The sequence below is a fragment of the Amblyomma maculatum genome, chromosome 3 (assembly GCF_055883805.1).
Source record: "Amblyomma maculatum isolate TAMU_Amacu chromosome 3, ASM5588380v1, whole genome shotgun sequence".
Classification (NCBI taxonomy): Eukaryota; Metazoa; Arthropoda; class Arachnida; order Ixodida; family Ixodidae; genus Amblyomma; species Amblyomma maculatum.
The window spans coordinates 151,171,306-151,185,844 of NC_139346.1; the positions used below are offsets into that span (position 1 = coordinate 151,171,306).

General features: G+C 46.9%; 1 protein-coding gene across 2 annotated transcripts in view; it reads right to left on the reverse strand.

Annotated features, from left to right (window-relative positions):
* Nucleotides 1-271: 271 nt before the first annotated feature.
* Nucleotides 272-14,539, reverse strand: part of alpha-Man-IIb (alpha-Mannosidase class II b) — a 63,274-nt gene continuing 49,006 nt past the window's right edge. For both annotated transcript variants that reach the window (XM_084598200.1, XM_084598201.1), the window contains exons 2-4: nucleotides 9,418-9,590; nucleotides 7,537-7,845; nucleotides 272-6,929 (exon numbers count right to left, since the gene is read on the reverse strand). In XM_084598200.1, coding sequence (XP_084454326.1) covers nucleotides 4,352-6,929; nucleotides 7,537-7,845; nucleotides 9,418-9,590 — 3,060 coding nt within the window. In that variant the 3' untranslated portion in view covers nucleotides 272-4,351. The remainder of the gene's footprint in view (nucleotides 6,930-7,536; nucleotides 7,846-9,417; nucleotides 9,591-14,539) is intronic.

Consider the following 14,539-nt stretch of genomic DNA (forward strand, 5'->3'; position numbering starts at 1 on the left):
TTGCCCACTGAAACCGAAATTGAAACATGATAGGAGAAAATCAATTATAAATTATTTCATGTTTGTTGGCACAACCCATGCAGCCATCTATGTTTTCTAACCTGCTGTTAAGAAAGAACACATAACTGAAATTGTGGTGAGAAATGAATACCAGTGCAGGGGCGAACACGGACAACAAATGACTGTTTTGGCTACTACTTTGTTATCAACAATGATTCGGCAGTATCAGAAGTTTGTATTAACACACTGTGAGCAAAAGCATGGACTCAGATTAACGCAATGCTCGATCAGTGCGAGCATTTATTTTCACAGACAAAAACGGAGCAAAAAAAAAAAAAAACTAACCACAGGTACATACATCACACTTCAACGATTTGGCATGAACTGAAAAACAACGAAACAGAAGGACATGCTGTCTTTCTTTGACAGACACAGATGTGTTTCCATTCAACCGCCATAGCAATGCACCAACCCAAAGCATGACTTCGCAAAAGAAAGTGTTGTCTGCCTGCTTACGTTGTTATTGCTGAAGCCTGACTCCCTTATCACACACAGGTCGCACTCACAGACTGTGCATGTGCGACATTATCACGGTGTGCCCGTCCCCAATTTCTCATCACCCGCATTTGGATATCTATATAAACTCTCATAATGCCAAAAACAAAAAATATATTACTTTAGAACCATCAATATATTATTACTCATGGGTCACATCTATAAACACACTGGTGCAAGGGAATGCACCTATAACAAGTGTGGTGTGTCAGAAAATGACGTATACAGCTGAGGCGCAAAGGAAAGTGGGATGGAGGGGTTGCTTGAGAAGGATTTGTATGAGAACAAGCACATTTAGTGCATGGAAAGAGGGAAAGGAGAAAGACTGGAGGTGTAGTATGGAGCGCAGTGATCACTACACAACCTATCCTCACCTTTCCATCCTACCACACTAAGCAGGCCTGACATTTTACCAAACTGTAAAAACATCAACACCTTAGAATGTGAACATGTACCAATCGATTGAGGGAGCCTTCTATAATGTGTTCACAACAGTGTGGGCACAGAACAGTTGAGTCCCTGTCACGTCAAGCACGCCATTCAACACTCATACAGATGCTGCTTTCTGCCAGCAGATGAGAAAGGAACAAATGCCACCCTTCAGTATGCAGTTTTTCCAAAACCACGGAGCACCACCAATGCAATCCAGAACAAACAAAAAAGCAAGGCAATAAATATTTAAATGAAGACTACCAAAAGTGGTTCAAGAGATTGAAAACAGGTGCAGAAAAATGCTCCACTTCGATATTCAAACATACCAAGATATTAGCAGTTTACGTGGATGTCCGAACACTGAATGGGCGCTCGTTTTTCAAGGCTGGCTCTGTGGCTGTGTACAAAGGCTGACAGAAAAATCACAATAAGAAAGTTCATACTGCGGGAACAAGTAGTACTGGATGCACATCGCATAGAAATTCTTTGATTACACAGGTCTTGTAGATTGTGCAAGCCCTGAGAAATTAAAACTGCAGAGGGTACAACTACATAAGAAATTTATCATTATAAAAGTGTTCTTATGCAGCTAAAGCTGCGGAATTCCCGCTGCCGAGTTGAAACATTGTCATCACAGTTTTTGGCTGAAACTACACTGCATCATTCAAGAAATATATGGAAAGATGCTTTGTTACTCGTATGTGTACCCAGAAATGAATTATACATAGAATACAGGTAGCAAATGGGGTGTCATTTCTTTCTGCTACTGTTGCTAAATCTTTCAAGAAGCTTTGCCACAAAGCTGCAACCCCTCCTGCACATCTTTTTTCAACACTAAGAGCTGCAAGTCTCTGACTGCATGGTCTTGAAAAATGCAGCAGCTTTGAAAGCCCACATAATGTCGTCATAAACACTTTTTCTCGCATAATTTTCCTCCACAATCCAGCATCTAGTAATAGTGAGCAGACCCTGGGGTACTTGAAACAAAACAAAACTATTGCTCATAAACATCATAACAAAAAACACATTGCAGCCGGTTAATTACCTGCACAATCGGGAAGCTGTCCTAATGTTAACGAGATTGTTATTTGCAAGCAGATTCATTAAGAGTAATTTTAAACAGCTATAATAAATACAAAGAAATGGTGGCAGCAACATCTTACTGGTATGCACTGAAGGTTGTGCAGCCAAAATAAGGCCACCCTGTTTTTACTCAGCTGCTGCTCAAGTTGAATAAAAACCTTCTCAGAAGAATTCACAAGCTCCACACACGGTGAAATATTTTAGCTTCCCTCACGCTGACATAACCAAGCACCTAAAGTATTTGAGGGGTCAAAATCTATAACGTAACTCAGCACAAGTGCAAAACAAACAAACAAAACATGTTTTACACGTCCGGAATAAATAGACAGCATTCTAAACCATCGGTGGTGTTACAAAGCTCTGCAGCATACCCATCACGGTGGTGGAATGGTTTCAATGACAACATCATTATATTTTGGTGTCATGACTGCAACAGCACACAGTCATTAATATCCTCACGCTATGTACAGTTATTTACATGCTCTGATGCAGAGCTTGCAGTGATCCACAGTGAATGTTGTCAGCTATGGAAGACAGGCATAGATAGGTACACCGTGTCCCACAGGTCACGAATGTGTAATAGTATCGATCTAGAATCACATGCTACCACATGAAACAAGCTGGGCCTGTTTAGAGCCAGAGGCTGCACCAGAAAACTTCTTCGGTAAGCAGGAGTCTATATGTGTCCAGCATCAGGGAATAAAGAATTGGTGAAGATAAGAAGAAAAGGTAAGGTGTCTTCATATAAAAATGGGGACGCAGGGACAATAAAATTTGTGATATGCTACCTTGTGGCATCACCATCCATTCCAACCTTAGAACTGGCGGGGTGACCTAACGGCAACCTGACCGTTCATGGGTAAAGGTGGGGGATGAATCTCTTCAGCAAGATTATTTTGCACACTATACACATATACAAGAAAGCGCGAGTGTGCTTTAAGGGAACACAAAAGCTGACAGAATTCACTGTGCAAGGTAGTCATGATTACGAAATACGCACTCAGATGTAAGGCTGTACAAAGTGACGCCTAAACCAGTTAAATAAAGATCCCACAGAAGATCATCAGTATAGCTCTGCACATTATCACGAAAACTTCAGTGGTTATAACCCATCGTCAATACAACCTGTTAATTCAACAGATTTAGATCCATTTGAACAAATAAGGATATTAAGATAATTTCTGTTCCTTGCTCTTTGTTCAGAGCAAGGTCAGCAAACACGTGTTACCATCATCTAGTTTGCCACTACGCTTTCATCCTTTGGTATCAAAAATTCATAGAGTATCGTAAAGTGCAATCAATATGTATTATTAGAAAGTAAAAATAGAGCGTAAACTTCAACACATTATTCAATCTGTGCAATATTTTTTCATTGGAAGATTAAAAAGTGCATCAAATATCCCATAATATCTGAGTCACTTGCACAATAACTCCTTTAATACTTTATTACCCGCACTTGTGAGCTGCACTCAAGACTAATATGTAGTCGATGTAATTCCAAAAACAGGTGGATATCCCTATGAGAGTTTGTACGTCCTGAGTTGATGTTAAAGCGGACGGCTTGTAGTGTTTTGCTCGATAACTTGAAGTTTACCACTAGGGTCACTGCAGTAGACTGGATCCTTAAATAATGTAAAGGAATCCAGAACAATCACAAATTACTTTTTTTTTATGCATTGTCCTTATTCAAAGCCTACACTCATAGACGCAAGTGCAATGCACAAACTGGACCAAAGGCTTTTGGTATGAGAGAGCAAACTCTTACAGATATGTGTGTCTGGTGTCGCAAGCAAGATTTCTCATGTGTTTCCGGATGTTGACAATTGAGAAACGACGTCTAGCCACCCCGATAGCATTTTCCTACAACTATAAGCTTAGTTACTTTCATTTTCTCATGTGCTTTTTCCCAAGATCAAAATGTTTGACAGCATTATCATTTCCACATAGTGGCCAGGAGGTACAAAGTTTGTAGCAAGTCATAAGAACTCCACGACACATAACCATTAACTCGTAAGACAGCCCTTTGAGGTGAGCATACGCGTTCAATCATGAATACTCTGTGGAACAGACAGGACAAGCCCATACATGTCTCATAAGGTCCACATAAACAAAGCTATAGTATGCATGACAATTACTCGCAAAAGCGAGATTTCAATATTGGAGGCCGCTGTAGAACGGCCTATGAAGGATGCTGCCACAATATCATGGTGCCAGTGCATTCAGAAGTTAAGACAGTCCCCAAAGTACACACGTCAACTTTTCTTATCTTAGACACCCATTTTTAGGGACCAAAGGTCACATTGAGGGTCACAATCTCCATGGGCGCCACATCCACCGCCCGCACATCTGGCAATCTTGCACCATTCCGTACACCCGTCAGCGTAGTCCTGTGCACTGACTGCACCTTGATGAGCCTGAAGTTCTGGGCTCGCGACGATGACATTGGCAAAGAGGACGTGGAGGAAGCAGTGCCAGAATTCACAGAGGCCTTCTGGGCGTCGCAAGCAGCTGGTCCCAAACTAGCCACATGGCATGAACCGGCCTTATGGTGCAGAATCAGTAGGCTACTCTTCGAAGGTCGGTCAAAATCTTCCTCCAGCGGCGTCGTCCGGAGATTCATCATCCATGTCAAGCATGGATAGCTCCTTTGCAAGAAGGTGAAACTTGGATGCAATGCGCGGTTTTGCTGTCCCTCGGTGGCCAGCACCACGACCGGGTAGAGAAGCCGTTCCGAAAGCGAGTGCGCCAGCGAAGACAAGTTGGGCACATCCTTCTTTTGGTCTTCGTCCGCCCCTCTGCGATCTCTGGCGTTCACGAGTCCCGAAACTCTGGGTTCTAGGAGCAGCCAGAAGTTGGCCTGCGTCTCCCGCACGTCTAGGACGCCCTCGCCGAGCCCACGGCTGTCGTCGTAGCGCAGCTTCCGGTCCAGCATAACTTCAAGCGATCCAGGCTGCACGCTCGCGGCGCCGTGGGCATGTGACACAAGTAACGTGACTCGGGACAGCTCGTCCTCCAAATACGCAGCGGCGGTCACCGGATAGTAGTTGGCCTCAACCGGGAGCCGCACATCGGTGATGCGCTTCATCATTTGGAAGCCCGAAGAATCTGTGTAGAAGGCGCGATCGCTGTTGTCTACATCCGTGTCTAACTTCATAAACATCTCGACATTGTAGTCGGATCGCTTCGACAAATCGAAGACGACGCTCATCTCGAGGCCACCGCCCAAAAAGCTCTCTGTGTGATACACGCGGAACGTGTGGGTCAGGCCGTCCGCGTAAGAGGACACCAGTTCCGAGATTATTGGTCCTTGGATCACGCGAACGATCGGAAAGCGCCCAGTGACGTTCAAAAATGGGTCGCTGGCGTCAGGCTCGAAGAGGTACGCGCCACTGTGAAACTCGAGCGACCGGTACGCAGCGAATGAAACGTTCATCCTCCTCTCAAGGCCACTCTTCAAAAGCTTGATGGAGCGCAGAAGGCCCGTCTCGTGCGAGAAGGTCGCTTGCAGGTAGGGAGTCGAGAGGACGATCGGCTTAGTGTGCGGGCTCTCGAAATTAAAGATCGATTGCGCACTGGCACCACTCCAGGTGTCGCCAACGAACATGGAGACCCTAGTCTTGGGCGTTGCCAATCTTCCCGGCTCTATAAGCAAGGTGTAAGTACTCAGCGACAGCGGTGCGAGATTCGCGACGAAGACCAATTCGAACACATCGCTGGACACGGCAGCGGCGTCATTCCAGACGGGGTTGAGCTGGAACAGAACATCCTGGCCCGCCGAGTCGAGCACCCTAGCGACGGGGTCTGTTACGTGTACACTAACCACCTCCTGTAACGCCTGCGCGTGCGAGTTATAGAGGACGACCTTGCGACCGTGCATATCTGGCACCGTGAGCGGCAGCTTGATTGGCAGCACGTCGTACGTGGGCCTCTGCACGTCAGGAAACAGGTACGACGTCACTGGTCGCGGAGAATGGATCGCATCACTGATCATGGGCTGCTCAACAAGCATCAAATACTGAGCGGCGTGCGCGATGACTCCCATGGCCTCTTTCATGCCGTTGTACATTCGTGATCCGTAGTCGGTCATGACACCCTCCTTGGATGTTCCCGTGATGGCATCGTGGTGCTGGAACAGCCCCAGGGCGTCTCTGGTCTGTACGAGGAATACGTAGTCTGCGTCCATCCTCCGCGCCAAGTCAGTCTGGCCGCTTTCGTTCAGGTAGACGCGGGCCAGGCTGAAAAGAATCTCCGCCGCCCGGAGCCAGTGCTCCAGTTCTCGGGCAAAGTGTTTCAGATAGGGACGCGTCGTAAAGTAGCCCGTCCAGTATGAAGGTTTGCCCTCGGCGTACATGTCGCCGTACGAGTGGAAGTCCCCGGTCAACTTGGTGAACGGGTGCTCTCTCGACACGCCCTTCTCCATGCGGGTGTACACTTCTTCGAAGTAGTCGCTGAGCGTGCCGAAACGCACGTGCGCGTGCAGCCGCTTGCTCTTGTTGATGTAGTCGAAGAGCTTCCGGTAGTTTGCGTACTGCTGCTCCCACTCAATGTCATGGTCGAAGCGGAAGTCGTCGCCCAGTGGCACCAGTGCCACGTTGTGGGGAAACAGCGACCCGATGCGGCCATACTGGCCCAGCAGCAGCTCGGCGAGCGTGGCCACGTTGTGGTCAGCCACCTGCGCGGCTCGGCTCTCGGTGTACTCGCCGGCAAGGCGGCGGAAGTCGAACTTGAGGCACACGTCCGTATTAGGCCCGCACGTGTGCTTGATGCTGTACAGCTCGAACGGCGCCATGTGCGTCAGCACGCCGGAGTCGTTGAAGTACGCAGTCGGGAACGGAGTTTTCCACAGGAACTCCAAGTCCCTGAAGGAAGTGGAGCAAACCTTAAAGACACTTTTGCCACATCAAGTACTACACGAAGAAGTTTCACTTCAGAAATACTTAGTCACTGTGTCAATTGCATGCAGTAAAATAACAATTATTATTTTTTAATCTAAAAAGCCCTATCTCAACCCCGTGTTTTATGAGGTTAAAGATATTGTTGATGTTGTCTTCCTCCTATAGGGTGATGAGCTAAGGATCCGTTCAGCATACGAAGCGTTTATCGTCAAACCTAACCCCCACACCACTCCGAAATTCAAAGCTAGACAACTCCTCTTTCTGAGAAAAACTTATTCATTCTGAGAATAAAGAGATGAGCGGCCAACCTGGCATAATCAACACATTTTCTCTCCTATATTTATATCTAAAACATTTCCTAAACATATTTCGGCTCTTCTCCCTAGAATACATCTAATGAGGTTAACTTATCCAACCTTTGTTTCAAAAGATCAACGAGTTAGACGCTATCAGCAGGACACGAGACGAGTGTTCTCATCTTAGTTCTCATCTCACGCATGTTTCAAAGTTCGCGAGGAAAAGCCGCACTGATGGGCAACAAATGGAGACCAGAAGTGGAACGCGACCTCACCTCCTGGCAGCCAGGTATTCCTTCCAGGCGAAGTGTGTCCGCTGCACAAAGGTGTTCCGGATGCCGGCCGCCTGCAGCAGGTATGGCACCGTGGCCCCATGGCCGAAAGGGTCGATGGACCAGCCGGCGCGGGGCACCACTCCCAGGGTGGAGCGCAGCCACTGGTGGCCCTCGACCAGCTGGTCCACCATGGCGTGGTAGTGCGCGGCCGCTTCGTCCGTCATCACCCAGCCGCCCGTCACCATCTCCAACTGGCCCCGGTGCACAAGGTGGCGCACCGCGTCGCGAAGATGCGGACGGTTCTCTAGGCTAAGAGGGATAACACTCTCATCACCGGCGGCATGGGAAAGCCACTCGATGCAACACCATTCAAATGCAACCTCTTATTAACGTCGTTGGTGTCATCAAATATTCACCATAATTAATGCCAGCCGTCAATTATATGTCTTCTGAGGTAACTCGTACCGACGTTTTCTGCATTCAGGTCGCGTACACAAGGGCGTATACACGTCTAAAACTTAAATGTTGCCGCGCATTAAGACAAAACCGCCGAGGACACAACACTGGGACTGTGACTACGTATTACTAATCTCTACGGAATCTGCGTCACAGAGACGCTTGCTGCAAAGCAATGGTGGTTACCTGACAGGTTACCTGACATGGTAACCTGAACGTCCTGCGAGACTGAACGAGCACGCGGGGCTACCGCCGCTGCTTGGCGCCTCTCAATACTTTGGTTAAAAATATCACTCCCACTCTGTCATCCGAAAGAAATAAACAAACGGAGCTGCCAGTTTATTTATATTTTCATATTATTTTCTCAAGAAAGAATTCATTTTTCAGGCAACCAACCTGTTTTCTGTGAGGTTCGGGAAAGCAGGCTTCAACGCAATGCGCAGCGTGTTAGCAGTGAAACGCGCTTCGCAGGCCACTTCGCCCGCTGATAAGGCAAAGCAAGGGGCGCAGCGCGGGTTGCGCTATCTGAAACTTTCGCGTTCGGAAGCGGCGTTATCGAGCTTGAAGGAAACTCATCAGAATTTCGGAATGCGAGACTGCAAGGTGGCCCACTGTAGCCTATAATAGTGAGGCGACTCGCTTGCTGTCAAACTGCGCATGCCCTAACATATCCTCTATTTTATTAGGCTCGGCCAGCGTGAATTTGTAACGCAGTTCACCTCGACAACACCCCGCCGGCCTATAACAATAGGTCATTCACAAACTAAGATAGTTATTTCGCTGATTTAGCTGTGTGCGCGCCTTGTCCTTACCTTTCCTTCCCATAGTGCCGGGCAATAGTGACCGTGTAACGTTGCGCTGCTGCGATGAAAGAAGACTTTTGACGCGACCTAATAATGCCATTTAGTAAAGCGTAGTTCAGCTACAACTATTAAATATGACGGCCCCTTGTGTCAGTCGGCATCGGCCAGTATACTTACAGCTATGCCAACAGGTCGCTCTACAATTTTCGCTGCAGAAAGGGGGACCGTCGCCTTCCGAGGGAGTTATCGCTTCCTGGTGACAGCATCCAGATAAAGCGAGGAGCTAATTGACTTCAGTTTTTATGGTCAGCCGCGATATGAGTTGGTCTGCGGTCTGGTGCCCGATACAGGATGCTGGAAGCGAACTAACAAGATTCCGAGGCAGTTTAGTCACTTAGTGGCATACCAAACTGACGACGCAACTTAGTACTATATTACTTAACTACCACATTGCCAAATTAAGCAGACTTTGTATTTAGAAACGCAGGCGCAGCATGCGCAGTGCAGAGGAGAAACGATGCAACAACCTCGATTCCACTGCAATACCACAAGCAATTGCTTGCAAATGTTAAAAGTCGAGGCATGCTAAAGAGAAAGAAAGAAAAAAAAATTGTACACGTACCTCCGCCACCACCGAGAGAAGAAGCACATCTCGGCCCAGAGGAAAGAGAAGTCCTTGTGCTTCTGCAGGAAGTCCACCATGTTGTTGAGGATCTGCGCTGTGTTGCTGAGGAAGTAGCCCTCGAACGTCTTAAGCCAGCCCGGGTCATTGTGAGAGTGCGGAATCACGATCACCTGCGCAAGCACGCGCGTTAGGGTTAATCGCTAACCCTAAGCAACAAAAGCATCATCTGCAAAGCATGAGCCATCAGAAAACGGGTCAAGCGTAGAGTCGTAAGTCGCGAATACATGTTTTAAGTCACAGCCGCTAAGCACCGTTATGAACTGGAACTAGCGGTGTTCTCCGTGACAGCGGGGGCGGAACAGTGAAACTCTCAAAGAAAATTGCTCGAAAAGCTAACTATACACCGACGCGAACAACGGCGATTGGATGTCAATAAGCTGCTGTTTACGGCTATATATGCCACAAAAAAAAAAAGGAAGTAAAATAGGGGGAAAAGCACGCTATCCCTGCGAGGGACATCGAAAAGAAATGTGAAGTTGGCCTAGAGAACCGATTTCTGCTAAAAACAAAAGTTCGACGTGGTTTCATACAATCAGTGCCCCATTTCCTTATTTAAAAACCTATTCTCTCGACTCAAACAAATGTTTTCCCGTATAAATTATATATCCTGGCCTGTGAACAAATTTATTTCGTTATTTTTCCGCTGCATAACAGAAAATGTGTGTTTATTTTTTTTTTTAACAAGAATGTAGGAAATTAGATTTGTCACATAAACACCCGAGGGGCCGTGGAATCGCCTCTTTAAAAGTAAAACATGGCACTAGAAATTCAGAAAAGGAAAGTATATCATTGCTCGTATCAAAAGTTGGCTGCATGAAATATAAATTGGCCCAAAACAGGCTACCTATAGGTCCTCGTACTAACAAATATACTTCCCAACCGAGGAAAAAAGATCAACAGAGCGGTGGCCAAAATACGACAGAATGGTTGGTTGTTCTATTGCAACGAAATTTTTCTATGCTATTCGAGACATTGTGATTAACGTACAGAACACACGCAGAGAAGGATAAACGACAGGACATACGCTGTTGCGGTACTATACAGTTTATGCACTATTGCATATCTTCTGTGATAATTCTTACGTAGGAAAAAATTACAGCTCATTATTCAGTTGTTACAACAAAAATGTATATTGGCAAAAAGAGTTCACGGCCTTAAATACTGCACAAAGTAGTCTAGAAACTATACGCTATTTTTCGACCGGGATATACTGTGTTCGCTAGTTGGCATAAAGGAGCACCTTGTTTGCGACGCGAATGATGTGAAATTTGCCTAGAAGAAATCAATCACCGCTACATGCATCGCATCCAGAAAAAAAAAAAAAAAAAAAAAAAAAAAAAAAGAAAGAAATAGCGACCAGTTGGCTTTGTACGTAAATGAGTGCCAAAGAACTCAGGGGATTAAAGCCAAGCACTAGGATGTGCTCTCTCAGTCAGTCATGTCGCCTCGTGCCGTCATGAAAGTAACAGCACGTGCTAATGCAGCTGACATCCTCATTTCGGCCAGGAGACAGCAGCACAAGGCTACTGCGTTGTGCTGAGAAGGGAACGACAGCAAGCCACTGTCCAAACAGACACACACGGTCTGGTGCCTTATTTACGTGTTCAATATTTTCCATCGCCGCTGGTAAATAGACACGTCGGCTCTGCAAAAGCGACACTAGGGCCAGATTTCCCGCACACGCTAAGTACACGGTCAATATTAGACAGTCCAGAGCTCGATACCGATCAGATAGGTGTCTCGCTTCCAACAACAATATTGTCGAGAACGCGTGCGCTACCACGCTACTTTCCGGACGCCACCTGGTCATTTGCGGCAGCGCTATCGATTATGGGCACGGGAGCGCGAACAGCCTGCAACAACACAAATGAATGCTGGCTGGTGCATTCGGTTGAGTAGTTCGTTCGACGAAGGCAGACTTGTCGGTATGGTTAATTATCCAACTACCTAAGCCGTGAGCAATATCCGGTGTGTATTTTGAATACATCCTAGGGTACATATAAAGTATGAAGCATATATACCCATTAACCGCGTCATGCACTGTAGTTTAGCCGATGCTAAACAATAGGCCAAAAAAAAATTAAATACGCATCCTATATTTAAATTCTTAGTGGGCCGTCATTAAAAGCAGATCGAATTGGAGGAAGGGATAAGGTGAGTGAGTTCGCACAGATACACGAATCGCAGATTTATTTTTCATGGTTTTCTCACTTGGAACACAGAAGCGTTAGCTCAGTACAAGCACTCACCGCTAGTGCCACATCCACTGGCGGCGTGGCGACAGACCCTTACAAAACTGTTCGCAGTCCGTAAAACCTCTGATCCAGAGATACTGCTTACATTATAGTATAGTTAGCCAGTGTACATTTATCTTGCGGAACTTTTTCTTCAATCGCAGCAGTCGGAGTGCAGTACAACTTATTACGCCGATTTCACTCAGAACAAGTCTTTGGCGATCTCTGGAATGCTTCCGTAACGCGCCTCGAGTGGAAACTTGATCGATGACGCCACCCTCCGGCTCTTCCACTCACATAAGTCACATCGCACGAACACTCACTTCAGACAAGACCTGCTGCGTGCAAGCTATAGTTCAGCTTGAGACCCAACGGGTGAAAAGGGGGTTGCGAGAGAGAGAGATTTTTGGAGAAATACCAGTCCACGCCTCTAGTTCATATGTGGCGCGCCTGTATGTGCAGAACTGTTATTTGCGATGCGTGCTGCAACATCAAAAATCACCGCCTAATAATGGGGTTGGATGTTCAATGCGCCACATAGCGACAACCTTTGATTCCTTCAATGTACGTCACATATTAATAAACGCAGTTCACGTCCAGTGGAGCTGTTTTTTTTTATTGTTTTTTTTTTTTTCGAACCGCGATCCCCTCGCTACGCTATAGTGCTTTTAAAATGACGCGCACGAGCGCTGTGCGTCCGGTTACAACTTCCCACGTACAGCGACGCATATACCCGCTCTTGAAAACTGGGTCGTCGACCAGTCCGCTTCATAAGAGCGTGGAGAAAAGCTAATGTGTGTGTGTGTGTGTGTGGGGGGGGGGGGGGGGTTACACTACACGTTCGTCCCGTAATTCATACCCCAGCCACGGTGCCAAAAGCAGCGGAAGAGCACGAAAGGTGCAGCGGCCGACACGAATGGGCGCGGACAAACGGCCCAAACAAAAGCCGACACCGCCGTCCAACCTTCGCCCGATGGCACGCGTAGGTGGACACATACAAAGGAGAACTGCCTTATATATATAGCCCCATACACACACACACGCGCTGCTGCCGGACGGCACACACCACAACCGCGCTATTGTTGGTGCATGTATATATACTCGCCCTCTAAGCTTCCATACAAACAGGGGCCTACAGCTGCGCCGGAAGCTGCAGAATAATATTTATCGGTGGACGTACTACAACGTATAAGGGCCTGGCAGCGAGAAAATAGAGTACGCCTGACGTCACACCAGAAGCTCTGAATTGAGGAGGAAAAGCTTTTGCAGCGGTGAGCGTGAGTGGCGCCCACATGACGAAGTGCGAAAACCCAGGCTGATTCGAGTGAAAGTTCGTTTCCCTTTTATTCCAGTCACGCGCGCGCGACCTCTTCTCGCGAGAAAACGTCCTCTCTTCGTCGGTAAAAGTTTGTGAAAGCTTCACCACGGCCCCAACCAACAAAGCGAGACTGAAGTAGGAGGGTAAAGATTTATTGAGTTAAGCGCAGTAAAAAGTTACGAGACAAACAGTTTTCAGCTGAAATATTCCGCTACGCATTATGAAAAAAAAAAAAAAAAAGTGTAAAAGGGCCTGCCTTCCCTCTTTCTTTTTGTTTTGTACTAAAATCTATAACAGCCACCTTAGCAGAGTTTTAATGTGTCCAGAGTGCGCCCCTAGATTCAGCGAATCTAGGACCCGGAGTTAATCCTTGACTTTTTGATAATTTGAAACACAAGCCCATTCATTCTATGGATGTCGCGACTGATATCGCCGGAATATTTGAGCCATCTCAGATTTTTGTCAGCGAAACACATAGCTAGCAGCAGCACCTAAGAGCGCTTTCTTTTTTCCCTTTTTTATTTTTACTTCGCAGCTTCAAAATGCTGTCGCCACAGCAAAGTGGACCTCCTTTGTCGTCCAGCTAACCCCCATCCTCTCTTTTACCGATCTCATCAACGCAGCGACTACACGCATACTCAAGACTCAAGAGCCTGTCACAAATAATAAGTAACAGCCGAGTTCTCTGCTACAGTCAAATCAAATGCACAATAATCTACTCGATAAAAGAAAGCAGCTGACTGCGCTAGGACTTAATATTCGCGCGCATAAATTCAGTTTTGGGGCGCACAGACGCTTGCGAGTCGCGGCCGTCAACTGTTAAACGGCAGCTTCAACGAAACGTCGAAAAATAAAAGGTGTTTACGGCGTAAGTCGGGAAGCGATGTGTCAGTGCTCATTGCGACACCGAAGTGGCCGCAGTTGCGCTTTGCTCACTTCCTGCGTTAGAGCGAGTCCCTTGCACCATGAAACCAGTCGAGCGAGGTTGGCATTACATAAGTTCACTGATTTCACTCCTTTTCTGCACGTGCACTGCTGTGTTAAAGGTTGCCCATCAAGTCAGCGAAGCTCGAGCGTCAACGGCTGTTCAGGTGTCGAAGCAAGGTTATGTGATGCGAGGTACGGCCAGGTGGGGGATCTTTAGAACTCCATCGATGAATCAGTCGTTTTTCATTTCTCGTTCGCCGAGGAATCAAAGCCCGCGAACTGCAATCCAAAAGCAGCAGTGACTGATAATTACGTGTATAACCGCTGTGAGAAAAGGAAAGGCGCGGAAAAACAATAACTCGGAGTGGGCACCCCGACCATTGTTGTTGTCACTGTGGAAGAGGGATGTAATACAGGCGAAACGCAACTGCGACCCGCGCGCTGTGCGATGTCAGTGCCCGTTAAAAATCCCAGGCGCTCGTAATAATTCCACCTATGGCACATCTTTCTACTATTAATCCCACATTCCTCCTATTCCTGAGCACCTTCCCTTTCCTATAAAACAATTTACATTTTACAT